Genomic DNA, 11,960 nt, shown 5'->3' with positions numbered 1-11,960 from the left:
CTTTTTGAGGAACCTCCACACTATTTTCCAAAGCAGCTGCACCAACTTGCATTCCCAACAGTGTAACAGGTTTCCTCTTTCTCACATTCTCTCCAACATTTGTTGTTTCCTGTCCTGTTAATTTTGGGCATTCTAACTGGTGTAAGTTGGTATCTCAATGTAGTTTTGATTTGAATTTCCCGATGGCTAATGATGATGAACATTTTTTCATGTGTCCGTTAGCCATTTGTATGTCTTCTTTGGAGAAGTGTCTGTTCATGTCTTCTGCCCATTTTTTAATATAATTTTTTATTTTTTTATTAACATATAATGTATTATTAGCCCCAGGGGTACAGGTCTGTGAATCACCAGGTTTACACACTTCATAGTACTCACTATAGCATATACCTTCCCCAATGTCCATAACCCAACCACCCTCTCCCTACCCCTCTTCCCCCAGCAACCATCACTTTGTTTTGTGAGATTAAGAGTCTCTTATGGTTTGTCTCGCTCCCGATCCCATCTTGTTTCATTTATTTCTTTCCTACCCCCCAAGTCCCCCATGTTGCCTCTCAACTTCCTCATATCAGGGAGATCATATGATTGTTGTCTTTCTCTGATTGACTTATTTCACTCAGCATAATACCCTCTAGTTCTATCCATGTCATCACAAATGGCAAGATTTCATTTCTTTTGATGGCTGCATACTATTCCATTATATATATATATACACACACACACACACACATATATATATATGTATATGTATATATATGTATATATGTGTGTGTGTGTGTGTGTGTGTGTGTGTGTATACCACGCATCATCTTTATCCATTCATCTGTTGATGGACATCGAGGTTCTTTCCATTGTTTGGCTATTGTGGACATTGCTGCTATAAACATTCAGGTGCCCATGCCCCTTCGGATCACTACATATGTATCTTTAGGGTAAATACCCCGTAGTGCGATCGCTGGGTCATAAGGTAGCTCTTTTTTCCACTTTTTTGAGGAATCTCCATGCTGCTTTCCAGAGTGGTTGCACCAGCTTGCATTCCCACCAACAGTGTAGGAGGGTTCCCCTCTCTTCGCATCCTGGCCAGGATTTGTCATTTCCTGACTTGTTAATTTTAGCCATTCTGACTGGTGTGAGGTGGTATCTCATTGTGGTTTTGATCTGTATTTCCCTGATGCTGAGTGATGTGGAGCACTTTTTCATGTGTCTGTTGTTCTGCACATTTTTTGACTTGATTATTTGTTTTTTGGGTGTGAAGTTTGGGAAGTACTTTATAGATCTTGGATACCAGCCTCTTGGATATAAAGTACTTTATAGATCTTGGATACCAGCCTTTTATCTGTAGTGTCAGTTGCGAATATGTTCTCCCATTCCGTGGGTTGTCTCTTTGTTTTGTTGACTGTTTCCTTTGCTGTGCAGAAGCTTTTTATCTTGAGGAAATCCCAAAAGTTCATTTTCACTTTTGTTTCCCTTGCCTTTGGAGACATGTCTTGAAAGAAGTTGCTGTGGCTGATGTCGAAGAGGTTACTACCTATGTGCTGCTCTAGGATTTTGATGGATTCCTGTCTCACATTGAGGTCTTTCATCCATTTAGAATTTATCTTTGTGTATGGTGTAGGAGAATGGTCGAGTTTTGTGAAAAATGGAATACTTTTAAAATCTGCTGTGTTGCAAAAGGAAGTTACCTGCTATACTGGCACTCTTATTACCAACAAAATTGCTAGTCACTAGGTTTTGGTTTTGGTTCCTAATGCATGAGTGCTCAAATGTTGGACCCTCAAATTGATCTGAGTATTACCAAGAGATTTCATATAGCAACTTCTCCCATGTTCTATACAAACATTTGATTTGATCCCTGTGCTATAAACCAAGATGTTGCTAATGCGTTGAATCTTCTTCTTAAGGTACCATGCACGCGTGCTATTATCCTTCCTTTTTTACAAAAATTAATTTATTTTATTTTTAATTTTTTAATTTATTATTATTTTTTAAATAAACATATAATGTATTTTTATCCCCAGGAGTACATGTCTGTGAATTGCCAGATTTACACACTTCACCGCACTCACCATAGCACATACCCTCCCCAATGTCCATAACCCCACCCCCCTCTCCCTCCCCCCACCCCAGCATATTATCCTTCCTTTTTAAAGAGAATCTATTTCTACATGCGCCTCACCAAAATTTTCAATAGTGACTTCATATTATAGAATTTATGAGAATTCAGTTTACAAAATAGGAATATTTTCTACATTCTAAACCCCTTGTACTTTCCTTACAGAATTTTAATATGACTAATGATTTTGGATAGTAGAAGATATCCTAGAGTTAGATGATTTTTATCAAGCATGAAATACTGCTGTTGGAACTTAGAGTTTTTCTGTGGTCTTTCTAAGCATGAGAAAAATGATAATCAGTTTATATAATATTATATATCTAGGAAATTTTTAAAGAGTCTTTTGCTTGTATAATTTCATGAATTATTTAATGCTTTGGTTTGGCTTTTTAAAAAGATTTTATTTGTTTATATTAGAGAGAGAGTGGGGGGTGAGGTGCAGTGGTGGGGAGAGGGACAAGCGGGCTTGGCACTGAGAGTAGAGCCCTGTGCAGGGCTTGATCCCACAACCCTGAGATCATGGCCTGAGCCAAAACCAAGAGTCGAAGACTTAACCGGCTAAGCCACTCAGGCGTCCCCTTGGTCAGGCACATAAAAAAAAAAATTAGTGCTACATGTATTTAATTTAAAAAATTTCAAAATATTACAAAAATACTACATCATCTTTGTGTAAGGATTGAACTAAACAAGAAAATTGAGTCATCTGTGACTGTGGCTTCCACTTTGCTATGAAATCCTTAAAAGAACCACGTACACTCAGTGATCCTTACTTCCCTCCCATTCACTCTTGAATTCTCACTAGTAATTTTCACTCCCATTACTCCAAAATTGATTTTCAAAGGTTACCACTGATTTTCATTTTAATAAATCTAGACATAATTTCTTAGATCTCTCTTTTTTTAACCTATCAGCAATATTTGACCCATTGGAAAACTCTCTTCTCCAAAATTCTGTCTTCATGTAGCTTTCAGAATATCACTCACTCACCTGGTTTCCCCCTGCCTTTCTAGTCTGTACATCTCAGCCTGATTTGCTTCTTTCTCCTCATTCTCCTGATTCTCCTTCCAGGAATCAGTCCTTGATTTTCCTTGTCTTGACTTTTACTATCTTTTTTCTTTTTTTAATTTACTTATTTGTTAGAGAGAGAGCGAGCGAGCACAGGCACAGTGGCAGGCAGAGGCAGAGGGAGAAGCAGGCTCCCCGCGGAGCAAGGAGCCCGATGTGGGACTCGATCCCAGGACGCTGGGATCATGACCCAAGCCGAAGGCAGCTGCCCAACCAACTGAGCCACCCAGGCGTCCCATTGACTTTTACTATCTTGTATATTCTAATGATCCTCAAGTTTGTATCTCCAGCCCACATCTCTCTGTGGAATTCCAGACTTACATATAAAACCACCTATTTGATATTTTGGGGGATAGTTATTGGGTATTGCAAACTTAACATGCCCAAAATTGAACTACTGATATTCTTTCTTATACCTGCCTTTCTTATCTTTCCTAATTAAGTTAATGACAATTCTAGTTGCTCTGCCAAAAAACTTGGTATCATCTTTGACTCCTGTCTTTTTCTTTTTCATACATGCCCCATCTAATCTGTCAGCCAATCTTGTCAGGTCTTCCTTCAAAATATAATCAGAAGCCAAACACATCCTCCATGACCAAGCCACTGTCATCTGTTGTCTGTATCGGTGTAATAATTAACTAATTGGTCTTCTTGTTTGTTCGTTCTTTTGCCTTTTCTTTTCCCATTAATTCTAAACACAGTGGATCTTTTAAAACATAAGTCAGAGTATGTCTTCCTCTGCTCAAACCCCAGTTGCCTCCCATTTCGCTCAGAGTATGTGCCGAAGTTCTTTCTAACACCTACAAGGCCTTGTATGATCTATTCATCTCAGGTCTCTCCCTATTGCTTACTACCTCTCCTTGATTTGAACTCCTATTTTCTGTCCTTTTCACTCTGCTGAGGTACACTGAATGTTTCACTTTTTTTTTTTTTTTTTCCTCACTATAAACACTTTGAGCTTACCTCTCTACTTCCTGTTGACTCTGTCTGGAGTGCTTTTCCCATCAATAATACTCTTATGGCTTGCTTGCTCCTTGCTCCTTCCTTTTTTTTTTTTAATTTAATTTTTGCTTAAAAATTAATTAAATTAATTAAATTAAATTAATTAAAATTTTCGGGGTGCCTGGGTGGCTCAGTGGGTTGAGTCTCTGCCTTCAGCTCAGGTCATGATGCGGGGGTCCTGGGATCAAGCCCTGCATCGGGCTCTCTGCTCAGTGGGGGGCCTGCTCCGCCGCCCCCCACCCCCGCCCCGCCGCCTGCCTCTCTGCCTACTTGTCATCTCTCTCTCTGTCAAATAAATAAATAAAATCTTAAAAAAAATTAAGGCCTTTCTTGGTTATCCCGATTTCTTGGTTATCCTATATTTTGGGAAATATCCTGATTTCTTGGTTATCCTATAGCACATCAAAATTTGATTTCTCTGCTTTAGTTTTTCTCCTCTACTACTGGCTATTTTGCCTGTGTAGTTTATTGTTTTTTGTGTTTACTTCACTCATGAATAGGATTTTTATCTGTTCATTGCCATGTTCTCAGTGCCTAGAAAATGTTCTAGCATATATAGTTCTATTCAATAAATGTTTATTGAGTGAATGGGGTTTAACCTGCATGTATTGTTTTTAACATAATGCTGATTCTCAGTTAAACAAAAGGAAAGTTTGACATGGGTCCCTTCTGACAATTTAACCTGTCAGTTGTATGCATTTTTTTTTTAATTTTTTGGGGGCCCAATATTGTGGTTACTTGCTACTTATTCTTTTACTGGTATTTATGTTAGCTTTAATTATAGTAAAATGGATCAAAGGAATCACAAACTTCATTTATATTTTATTAGGGAAAATGAAATATGATTGTAAATTATTATAAGATTTTAACAATTCTTGCAAAAGGATTATGAGCCCTCAATATGTAAACTAAGAAGATGAAGCTGGAATTTATTGCCTACTAGTAAGAGAGAACTATGCTGGTCAGTCTTTTCTGACAGAGCCGTCTGCTATTCTTATATAGGGTTTTGGGAAGAGTAGAGTTTAAGGTTTGGGGGACTTTCAGAGAATTAAGTGGTTTGTCATCATCTGAAACACCATGGTAATTTGGGTGAGACTGTTGGTTGGTTGGCACTCGAGGCATGTGTATTGGAGTGATTTTGTTCCATATTGGCTTTCTTTTAGAAAGGAGGAGCTGACATTGCCTGATTGGTGAGTGAGGCCAGTAGGCATTGATCAATTACACGCATTTAAAACTGCATATGGTGGCTTCTTGTTACTATGGCTTCCTATTCCTATTTGGGTTCCCCCCACCCTAAGTTTGAGGCGACTTTAACTAGATTTTTTCTATTTAAAAGTTGCTTCTATCAACTGTGTTCAAAATGAAAGCTATTTCATATTCTGTAATTATAGATTTATTTTTGAAATTTAGGTCGAGAGAGATTGTTCAATAATTGCTTTCAGGAAGATCCTTCTTTTTTGGATGTTAAATTTTAACTAGAATAGTTATCTGTTTAACAGTTTTAAAACAGTAATTGCTAGCTTTGTTTTTGTTTTCAGTGCTCTGAGGGGCTCATGTTCAATTCCTAAATTAATCATCTCTTGTGGGAAATTTAGTCTTTTTGTGAGTTTAGGTAGCTATATGCTAATAATATTCTCTTGCATGCATTTAGTCCATGAAAAAGTAATTATAATTTTGTATTAGTAAATCTAGCTTTTTATGTTAGGATTAAATAGTAAGGTAAAAGTATACAAAAGTTACCAAATCATTTTCTTTAAGAAAATTAAGAAGAAATTATTTGTGTGAGAGAGAGTATGAGCAGGAGGGAGGGACAAAGGGAGAGGGCGAAGCTCAGCGGGGAGCCTGATTTGGGGTTCGATCCCAGGACCTGGAGATCATGACCTGAGCTGAAGGCAGACCTTATCCGACTGAGCCATCCAGGCACCCTCAAATAATTTTATTTTCAAACAAAATTAATCAGATTATTGCTATTTTTGACATGTGAGTATTGTTGAATTTTGTCCAGATTTTTTGAGGTCTAATTGACAGATAACTGTGTAGGTGTAAGGTATACCTGTATTACTTTAATACTCTTTTATATTGTCAAATGATAATAGTGTTAATAACTCTATCACCTCACATAATTATCATTTCTTTTTTAGCAACTCTTTTAGTAACTTTCAAATATGTAACAGTATTATTAACTGTAATCACCATTCTGTACATTAGACCCTCAGATCTTACTAATCTTGTAATGGGAAGTTTGTACCCTTTAGCCAATATCTATCCATTTCCCTCAGCCTCCTACCCCTGGCAACCACAAGTCTATAAATGTGTTTTTTTCAAGATTCCGTGTGTAAGATTATAGAGTATTTGTCTTTTTGGATGACTTCCTTCACTTAGCTTAATTCCCTCAAGGTTCATTCATGCTGTCGCAGATGGCAGGGTTTCCCTCTTTTTTTTGTGGCTAAAAATATTCCATTGTAAATATATACCACATTTTTTTAATTAAATTTTTTATTTATTTTCAGCGTAACAGTATTCATTGTTTTTTCACCACACCCAGTGCTCCATGCAATCTGTGCCCTCCCTAATACCCACCACCTGGTTCCCCCAACCTCACACCCCCCCCTCCGCCCCTTTAAAACCCTCAGGTTGTTTTTCAGAGTCCATAGTCTCTCATGGTTCACCTCCCCTTCCAATTTCCCTCAACTCCCTTCTCCTATATATATATACACCACATTTTTAAATCCGTGGATCCCCTGATGGGCATGTAGGTTGTTTCCATGTCTTGGCTGTTGTAAATAATGCTGCAGTAAACATAGAGGCGCAGGTACCTCTTTGAGATACTGATTCATTTCTGTCAGAATGTTCCCAGAAATAGGATTACTGGATATTCTGATAGTTCTATTTTTAGTTTCTTGAGGAACCTCCACACTGTTTTGCATAGTGGCTGTACCAGTTTACAGTCCTGTGACAGTGTGTAAGGATTCCCTTTTCTGTACATCTTTGCCAGTGGTATCTCTTCCCTTTTTGTTGTAAGCCATTTTATTAGGTGTGAGGTGATCGATATATCATTATGGTTTTGATCTGCATTTCCCTGATGAATAGTGATGTCGAGCCCATTTTTTGGTCCTGTTGGCCATTTGAATATCTTCTGAGGAGAGCTGTCTATTAAGATGCCTTGCCCAGTTTTTAATTGTATTTGGTTTTTTGCTGTTGAATTTTATGAATTTCTTATATACTTTACATATTAACCTTTTTTCAGATAGTGTGGTTTGCACATATTTTCATCCATTCTGTAGGTTGCTTTTTCATTATGTTACTTGTTTCTGCTTTGTTTTTTAGATAAATTCAACTTAGTTAACATATATTGTATTACTAGTTTCAGGGGTAGACTTTAGTGATTCATCACCTGCATGTAACACCCAGTGCTCATCACAAGTGCCCTCCCTAATGCCCACCGCACAGTTAGACCATCTTCCCGTCACCTCCCCTCCAGCAACCCTGTTTGTTTCCTCTAGTTAAGAGTCCCTTATGGTTTGCTTCCATCTCTGTTTTTATCTTGTTTTTTCCTTTCCTTCCCCTATATATTCAACGTAAATGGAACTAGAGTGTTGCTCGTTTCTTTTGCCGTGCAGAAACATTGCTTGTTCCACCGATTCTGCTTTTGTTGCTTGTACTTTTGATGTCACATCCAAAATCATTGCCAACATCAATGTCAGGGAGCTTTCCCCCGTTTTCTTGTAGGAGTTTTATGGTTTAAGGTTATATATTTAAGTCTTTAATCCAGTTTGGGTTAATTTTTGTGAGTGGTGTAAGTTAGGGGTCCGGTTTCATTCTCTGCATGTGAATATCCAGTTTTCTCAGGATCATTTATTGAAGAGATTATCTTTTCTTCCTTGAGTGTGCTCAGCTCCCTTATCAAATTTTAGTTGACTATATCCATGGGTTTATTGTCCGGTTCTTGATTCTGTTTCTTTGCGTTTTGTGTTTTTTTTTTTTTTTTTTATGAATGGTCATCCTATTTTGATTATTGTACCTTTGTAACAGTTCGAAAACAGGAAGTGTGATGCTTCCAGCTTTGTTCTTTCCTGGACTGATTTGCTTATTTGGGGTGTTTTTTGTTCTATATAAATTTAAGTATTCTTTTTCCTATTTCTCTGAAAAATGTCACTGGAATTTTGACGGGGATTGCATTGAATCTACAGATGGCTTTGAGTCACGTGGATATTTAATGTTGATTTCTCTAATCCATGAATAATGAGATATCTTCCTATTTGTGTGTCTGATGTTTCTTTTATCAAAGTCTCATAGATTTTAGTGTACATATCTTTCACCTCCTTGGTTAAGTTTATTCCTAAGTATTTTGTTCTTTTTGATGCTTTTGTGAATGGTATTTTTAAATTTCTTTTTCAGATTTTTTTGGTTAATGTATAGAAATGTAACGGATTTGTATATGTGGATATTGTATCCTTCATCTTTGCTAGTTCTAACAGCTTTTTGGTGGTGTCTTCAGCATTTTCTATATGTAAGATCATATCCTCTGCAGACAAAGACAGTTTGATTTCTTCTTTTCTGATCTGGATGCCTTTCATTTCTTTATCTAGTCTGATGTTTAATACGAGTGGTAAGGTGGGCGCCTTTGTCTTATTCTTGAACTTAGAGGAAAAACTTTCAGTGTTTTGCCACTGAGTATGATGTTAGCTGTGGGTTTTTCATATGTGGTCTTAGTTATGTTCAGGTATGATACTTTGGTACCCACTTTATTGAGAGTGTTTATCATGAAAAGATGTTGAATTTTGTCAAATGCTTTTTCTGCACATATTGAGATGATCATGTAATTTTTTTCCCATTCTGTTAATGTGTATCAAACTTACTGATTTGATTTGATTGATTTCTATAGGATAATTTTGCTCAATAAAGTATTCTTGGTTGGCAGTTCTTTTCTCTCAGCATTTTTTTTTAAGCTTTTATTTATTTGACACAGAGAGAGGGATCACAAGTAGGCAGAATGGCAGGCTGAAGAGAGGGGGAAGCAGGCTCCCTACTGAGCAGACAGCCCGATGTGGGGCTCAATCCCAGGACCCTGAGATCATGACCTGAGCTGAAGGCAGAGGCTCAGCCCATTGAGCCACTCAGGTGCCCTTCCAACTCTTTATTAAACTTCTCATTTTGTTCATCTAGTATTTTTCTCATTTTATTGAACTGTTTTTTTTTTGTTTTGTTTTGTTTTTTAAGATTTTATTTGTTTATTTATTTATTTTAGAGAGAGCACGTGTGTGAGCCGGGCAAGTAGCAGAGGGGGAGCGACATGCAGACTCCACACTGAGCATAAGGCTGATGCTGGGCTGGATCTCATGACCTTGTGATCATGAAACAAAATCAAAGGTCTGGTGCTTAACAGACTGAGCCACCCAGGCACCCCTGAATTGGCTTTTTGTGTTTTCTTGTAGCTCACTGAGTTTACTTAAAACTGCTATTTTGAATTCTTTTTTGGATAAACTACTGATCTTCATGTGTTTGAAATCAATTACTGGAAGATTATTGTGATCATTTTGTGGTATCATATTTCCTTGACTTTTTATATTCTTTGAAGTTTTACATTGCTGTCTTTGCATTTGAAGTAGTCTTTAATGACTACCTTTCCAGTGTATCCAAACCTGATTTTGTTTTGTTTTGTTTTGTTTTTGCTCTGGTGGTGTGCTGGAACTTTACTGTAGGAAATCTAGTTTTTCTAAAAAAGCTCTTTTGTCAATGGGTGATTATCTAAGTGTTTTCCAGGGGCTCCCAGATGTGGTTGAGAGGAAGGGGCTGGAGCCAGTCTATGGGCTATTGCTGGGTCCATAGCTGGGACTGTAGTGAGTGTGCCTGTTATCTGATGCATGGGTAGGCAAGAGTTTTCCTAGGTCCCTTGGTTTATGGTGCTTGGTTCCACAGCTCCTACAAAGAGGTCCACAGCTGCTTTGTCACCACAAAGACATTGTATTGTAGTTGTATATTGATCAGTCTTTGAAGCAAGGGATGTGTATTTGCTTATATATGGTTGGACTTCATAACTGTTCTGTGAACTAATAAATGAATTGAAATGGGTAGCCGAATTTTACAAAAAATTGGTTTTTTTTTAATTCTTGACCAGTGAAATTATTAGAAAACATTGGCTTTTTAAATCTTTAAAAAAATTTTTTAAAAGATTTTTTTAAATTAAATTTAATTTTTTCCCAGTGCTCCAATATTCATTGTTTATGGACCACACCCAGTGCTCCATGCAATATGTGCCCTCCTTAATACCCACCACCAGGCTCAACCAACCCCCCACCCCCACCCCTCCAGAACCCTCAGTTTGTTTCTCAGAGTCCACCACTCTCGTGGTTTGTCTCCCCCTCCGATTTCCTCCAACTCACTTTTCCTCTCCATCTCCCAATGTGCTCCATGTTATTACTTGCTCCACAAGTAAGTGAAACCATATGATAATTGACTCTCTCTGCTTGACTTATTTCACTCAGCATAATCTCCTCCAGTCCCATCCATGTTGATACAAAAGTTGGGTATTCACCCTTTCTGATGGAGGCATAATATTCCGTTGTATATATGGACCATATCTTCTTTATCCATTCGTCTGTTGAAGGGCATCTTGGCTCTTTCCACAGTTTGGGGATTGTGGTCGTTGCTGCTATGAACATTGGGGTACAGATGGCCCTTCTTTTCACTACATCTGTATCTTTGTGGTAAATACCCAGTAGTGCAATTGCAGGGTCAGAGGGAAGCTCTATTTTTAATTTCTTGAGGAATCTCCACACTGTTCTCCAAAGTGGCTGCACCAACTTGCATTCCCACCAACAGTGTAAGAGAGTTCCCCTTTCTCCACATCTTCTCCAACACTTGTTGTTTACTGTCATGTTGATTTTGGCCATTCTAACTGGTATAAGGTGGTATCTCAATGTGGTTTTGGTTTGAATCTCCCTGATGGCTACCGAAGATGAACATTTTTTCATGTGTCCATTAGCCATTTGTATGTCTTCTTTGGAGAAGTGTCTGTTCATGTCTCTGCCCATTTTTTGATGTGATTTTCTGTTTTGTGTGTGTTAAGTTTGAGGAGTTCTTTATAGATCTTGGATATCAGCCTTTTGTCTGTAGTGTCATTTGCGAATATCTTCTCCCATTCCATGGGTTGTCTCTTTGTTTTGTTGACTGTTTCCTTTGCTGTGCAGAAGCTTTTTATCTTGAGGAAGTCCCAAAAAGTTCATTTTCACTTTTGATTCCTTTGCCTTTGGAGACATGTCTTGAAAGAAGTTGCTGTGGCCGATGTCGAAGAGGTTACTGCCTATGTTCTCCTCTATTATTTTGATAGATTCCTGCCTCACATTGAGGTCTTTTATCCATTTCGAGTTTATCTTTGTGTATGGTATAAGAGAATGGTCGAGTATTTATTTGAGAGAGAGGGATAGAGAGTAAGAAAGAGCATGAGAAGGGAGAAGACCACTGAGCCAAAGGAAGTGGCTTAACCAACTGAGCCACCCAGGCTCCCGAAAACATTAGCTTTTTAATGGATGTTTTAAATGGATTTTTAAAAAATAGTGCTCCTGCTTTGGATATAAAGGAAGTAAGGAAAGGGGATAAAGAAAAACAAACATCAAAAGAATCTGTGATTACATCAAGGTTTGAGAAAGCCCCTTCTCTAACTTCTCATCCTCTACAAATGAATGATGACAACACTTCAAGTGGAATGGATCAGGATGAAGGAAGGTAAAATCTACAAATTCTTTATTTCCTTCTGAAGGAATTTTAACAATGATTACTTTTT

At 37.7% G+C, this 11,960-nt stretch overlaps 1 protein-coding gene across 1 annotated transcript in view; it reads left to right on the top strand.

Moving 5' to 3' along the window:
* The window catches only part of LOC308337917 (ankyrin repeat domain-containing protein 26-like), a gene marked incomplete at its 3' end in the record, with an annotated part of 66,459 nt that overhangs the window by 42,447 nt on the left and 12,052 nt on the right, over positions 1–11,960 (top strand). Inside the window, exon 11 of the mRNA XM_080831463.1 lies at positions 11,735–11,902. Coding sequence (XP_080687589.1) covers positions 11,735–11,902 — 168 coding nt within the window. The remainder of the gene's footprint in view (positions 1–11,734; positions 11,903–11,960) is intronic.

This window comes from Martes martes (genome assembly GCF_963455335.1).
Source record: "Martes martes genome assembly, contig: scaffold_119, whole genome shotgun sequence".
In the NCBI taxonomy this organism is placed as follows: Eukaryota; Metazoa; Chordata; class Mammalia; order Carnivora; family Mustelidae; genus Martes; species Martes martes.
Note: the sequence above shows the minus strand (reverse complement) of the source record. Positions and strands in the feature narration are given on the sequence as shown.